This window comes from Sinocyclocheilus anshuiensis, unplaced genomic scaffold (assembly GCF_001515605.1).
Source record: "Sinocyclocheilus anshuiensis isolate Anshui unplaced genomic scaffold, SAMN03320099.WGS_v1.1 scaffold96, whole genome shotgun sequence".
NCBI classification, from domain to species: domain Eukaryota; kingdom Metazoa; phylum Chordata; class Actinopteri; order Cypriniformes; family Cyprinidae; genus Sinocyclocheilus; species Sinocyclocheilus anshuiensis.
Genome location: NW_015554094.1, coordinates 647,528 through 652,168, shown reverse-complemented (window position 1 = coordinate 652,168; position 4,641 = coordinate 647,528). Strand labels below are relative to the sequence as shown.

General features: G+C 34.1%; 1 protein-coding gene across 2 annotated transcripts in view; it reads right to left on the bottom strand.

Annotated features, from left to right (window-relative positions):
- LOC107669458 (cleavage and polyadenylation specificity factor subunit 2-like) overlaps positions 1-4,641 on the bottom strand; it is a 17,164-nt gene that overhangs the window by 10,630 nt on the left and 1,893 nt on the right. For both annotated transcript variants that reach the window (XM_016461696.1, XM_016461695.1), the window contains exons 4-8: positions 3,995-4,100; positions 3,731-3,860; positions 2,615-2,730; positions 2,300-2,487; positions 809-1,099 (exon numbers count right to left, since the gene is read on the bottom strand). In XM_016461696.1, the coding sequence (XP_016317182.1) occupies positions 809-1,099; positions 2,300-2,487; positions 2,615-2,730; positions 3,731-3,860; positions 3,995-4,100 (831 nt within the window). The remainder of the gene's footprint in view (positions 1-808; positions 1,100-2,299; positions 2,488-2,614; positions 2,731-3,730; positions 3,861-3,994; positions 4,101-4,641) is intronic.

The window sequence follows — 4,641 nt, the reverse complement described above, 5'->3', positions numbered from 1 at the left end:
ATTTGTTTAGCATCTCAACCGATTTGAATCGTCACATATTTAAATCGATTTTCAACTGGCTCGCGGTTAATCATTACATCCCTAATAACTAGTAAAGAGGAAGAGATGATCAGTTCACGTGCCGCTTGATCCAAGGCACTACAGCGATCTGTCACGACACATTAAAGAGCATCAATTTCATTGTAAAATTGAAAGAATTTGAAAGCACAGACTGCTCAGACACTAACACAGTCAAAATGCACCATTGGAGTGTTAATTTCGGTCTTGCAAAACTGTTTATATATATAGATATATATAGCCAAATATAGAATATTTCCGGTTCCTGAAATTTCAGTGCAACACTATTGCAAAGTGGCCCAGACTTCATGCTGATCTTAAAATTAGGGCTGTCAAAATTAACGTGTTAATTGTGTGATTATTTTTTTGTAGTTTAACGCATTACATTTTTTTTTTTTGCAGTTAACACAGTGTGGTGAGGGGGCGTGGTTCAGCGAGGTCTGTATATAAAATAAATATATATACACAGGTCTGTAAATAAAATTTTTTACCGATGTCCTCACTACATTTCTGGGTCTGGGAATATTTCAGTTGCGTTGCTGTCTATGGGAGGGTCAGAGAGCTCTCGGATTTCTTCAAAAATATCTTAATTTGTGTTCCGAAGATGAACGAAGGTCTTACGGGTTTGGAACGACATGAGGGTGAGTAATTAATGACAGAATTTTCATTTTGGGGTGAACTATCCCTTTAATGTAATCAGTTAATTGTTTTTAATGGATTGACAGCACAGTGACACAATTCATGGCCTCACCTCCAGCTCGATCCTCTTCTCCCCCGGGGTGTCTATGAGGTAGCGGGCCAGCGTTCCCGGTGTGGTCCTGTAGGTGAGGATGACCGAGTTCTTGGCGTCCTGACACCACTGTATGAAGAGCTCCCTTGAGAAGCCAGACTCCAGATCGGGCTGGCTGCACAGAACCACCTTCGGGCTGGGCACGCGGGCCAGATCGGCCAGGCCGTGACAGAGCGAGAGGTGGCGGAACTGGAAAGGGTTGTTGCGCTTGTCCTCGAAGCATCGCATCAGTTTATCGCTCATCCACTCGACCTGTGAGAAAACACCAGAGCTTTCTGATTTCTGACACGTCTCGCAACGTGCAAAATTTCCAGAAAAAAAATCTAAATATTTCATGGGATTTTGTGCTGGTTTTTAATCTTTTCATACTCTTCATATTCAATATAAGCAACATTTGATTTCCAGAGGATTTTTACCTTTAGAATGGAATTTAAAAAAAATAACTTTATTAGATAGATTCATCACTTTTATGTCAAATTCTTACATTTAATCAATAAATTCAATTAGAATAGTAAGAAATGTTTCATTGAAACAACTGAATCAGTCGGTCACTGAATCATTAACTAAACCAACTCGTTCAAATCGCAGATTCATTCAGTAACGAAGCACTGCTATGTAGCTATTGTTTGGGGATGCAAAAGCCATGGGAAAAAAACTAAAACGTAAAAAGGTAATTGTGACTTCTGACTTTTTCTCAGAATTCTGAGTTTACATTTTGCAATTAATAACTCGCAAATTTGCAACTGTGAGAAATTCTGAGAAATGTCAGAATTCTTTACAATTCTGAGAAAATTCTTCACAATTCTGAGAAAAAATTCAGAATTCTTTACAATTCTGAAAAAAAGTCAGAATTCCTCACAATTTTGAGAAAAAAGGTCAGAATTATTTACAATTCTGAAAAAAAATCAGCATTCTTCACAATTCTGAGAAAAAAGTCAGAATTCTTTACAATTCTTAGAAAAAAGTCAGAATTCTTTACAATGCTGAAAAAAAAATCTGAATTCTTTACAACTCTGAGAAAAAATTCAATTCTGAGATTATACCTCCAAAATAGAGACAGAAAAATTAAATCAGAACTGCAACTTTATAACTCATATTTGTGAGAAAAAGGATGAAATGTAACAAAATATTACGTTTTTGTTAAATGAGCCGTTTCATAAAATCAATATAACATTTGCAATCATGCTGATATTCAGGAAAACAGCACTCTTGTTCATATGATATTGCTTAACTATATAATTTGATATAAATATAAGACAAAAAATGGCCCTGTCTGTCTTGAATTTCGGGGGCATTCAGACGGCATTAAATATAATGCAGTGAAAGCTGTTTGGTTTTTGCAAAGCGAGTGACATACTCTATAATGGCAGCTTGCACATCATTAAACAATTACGATATTATTGTAGACCACACAGACAACATTTCAAAAGGACTTGACTGTGACAGAGAGACCTGGGACTTTGAGAACTCCACCACGTTGTAGCTGACGTTGTTTAGCAGGGCGAGCGAGTAAACGCCCAGTCCTGCGTCTTTGGTCCTCCAGATCTGATCCAGGAGCTGAGCCAGTTCCAGAACTCGCCCCGCCGTATCCACCGCGATCAGCACGTTCCCGTCGCCACGGAGGGTCTCCATGACATTGGCTTTAATAGAAGGTCAAATGTCACACTTATCCAAAATAACAGCCTTAGGAAGTCTGCTTCATTGATGCAAATAAGTCTGATGACAAATCACCAAACTCATTTTACTGCTGGTTTAGTCTGAACTTACTGAGTAGTTGCTCGTCACGCTGTTTCCTGCGAGGCTGAACATACGAGGCGTTGAAGGAGTCTGTGATGAGGAGAGACGGTCTGCTGATGGTCTCCAGGGAGCAGCCGTTTAGATGACTGATTGGACACAGCAAACATCATGTAAAAACTGCTTTACTCCACACCAGCATCAGAAATTAAAAATGGCAAAGAAAGTGACAAAATGGCCCAGATATTTAAAATGTAGGCCCTAGTTCATTTTATTATGAAAAAATTAGCTACATATCTATCTGATGTTGGTTTGATATTTAATTAACAGTCATAATTGTTCTGATTTCAGCATTTATCAATTGGTTTTATTTAAAGCTTTATTAAATATAACTTATTAATTAATATTTCTAATAAATATATAAATCAAATCACTTAAAATTTAATTACTCAAACTATTTATAAAATATTATTTGAGAAAATAATATAAATTATAAACATAATATCATTAAAATTTTTCCATATTCAAATAATCTAAAATTGCTTTAAAAATGTTATTTATTCTTAAAATTAATGAATTATCTTAACATTATGACAAACAATTCGAGATGGTCTGAATATGAACATTAAAGTAATTTTGTTCGTTGATTATTAATGTATAGGTGAATGTGTTTTTTCATATTTTCTCAAATAATAATTTGATATCTATAATTATATATTTCAGTTATTTGTTATTATATATTTTGAGTTACATATATATTATTATTTGAGCTTTATAATTGAGTTATATAATTATCTTTTTATATTTGATTTTGTTAATTTCACTTTATTAAAGCTACTTTTGTATCTGATGTTGGTTTGATTTTTAATTAACAGCCATAATTGTTGTGAATTCAGCATTGATTAATTAGTTTATTAATTAGTAAATAATAAATATTATTTATTCAATCACAAATTATTCTTTGATAAAATAGTATTAAAAAAGTATTTGACAAAACACGTGTTTTTATTGGGTTAGGAGAAAAATTACCTCATAAAGGGCAGAAAATACCCCCGAATATCAATTCCAGGGTGCAAATATTGGGTCCCAATAAATAAAACTTTCTGATACATATTAATTTTATCTCCAGGTGATTTCTTTCATACTTACATCTCTCTCTTGTGGTTGAAATCCACACCATAGATGATCTCTTCCTCTCCGTCCTTCACTATTTTCCAGATAGTGCCACCGATCATGTGACCCGCAGGAAGTGGGGTGATGGACAGACCGTGACCTTTTCCTGTTCGTTAATAAATTATGAGTAACTTTCAAGATGTCCAAAAGAACACATTATCATTATTTGGATTATTAAAGCTTCATAATGTCTGATTGGGTTTTCTCTTTTTGCACATGTGAATGAGGACGTTTTCTCACCTTTCAGGTTGACGATCTGAGAGTATTTCAGCTGCTGGATCTTGTCAAAGGCTGAATCGACGTCATCCAGTGTGAACAGAGTGAAATCTTCAGTGTTGTGTCGAGACTATGAGATCAAATAAGATGGAACCATTAATATTTCAGCACTGCCTCAAAGCGAGAAGTATCGAACACTACAAAAAAAAAATTATATGGGGATTTTAAGTTCAACTAACAATTCAAGTCTATGATGCATCATAAATCTCTGTCAAAGTGAAATAATTATAATAAAGTGCAGTTCCTGCATACTACCACTAAAAAAAGTGATTTTCTCCAATACGTCACATTTAAATCTATTAAATCTGACTTTATTTTCATGATAATTAAGTATATTTTAGCCCCTAAATTCCCATCCTGAAAAATGCTTTATCATTACTGTAATGTGAAAATAATTCAAATAATATATCATATTTACTGTACTGCCTTTATGCTGATTTAAATTTTTACTATAGTAAATCACCATTGGGAATAATGGGAATTCAGCTTAAAAGTTAAACATCTGGATGCATTACAGTAATAGGTAGTTTTGGGGAAAATGTGCTTAATTCTTATGAAAATTTTATTGGTCCTATAATTGGGTTAATTTTCTTTATGCAAAAAAAAAAAAA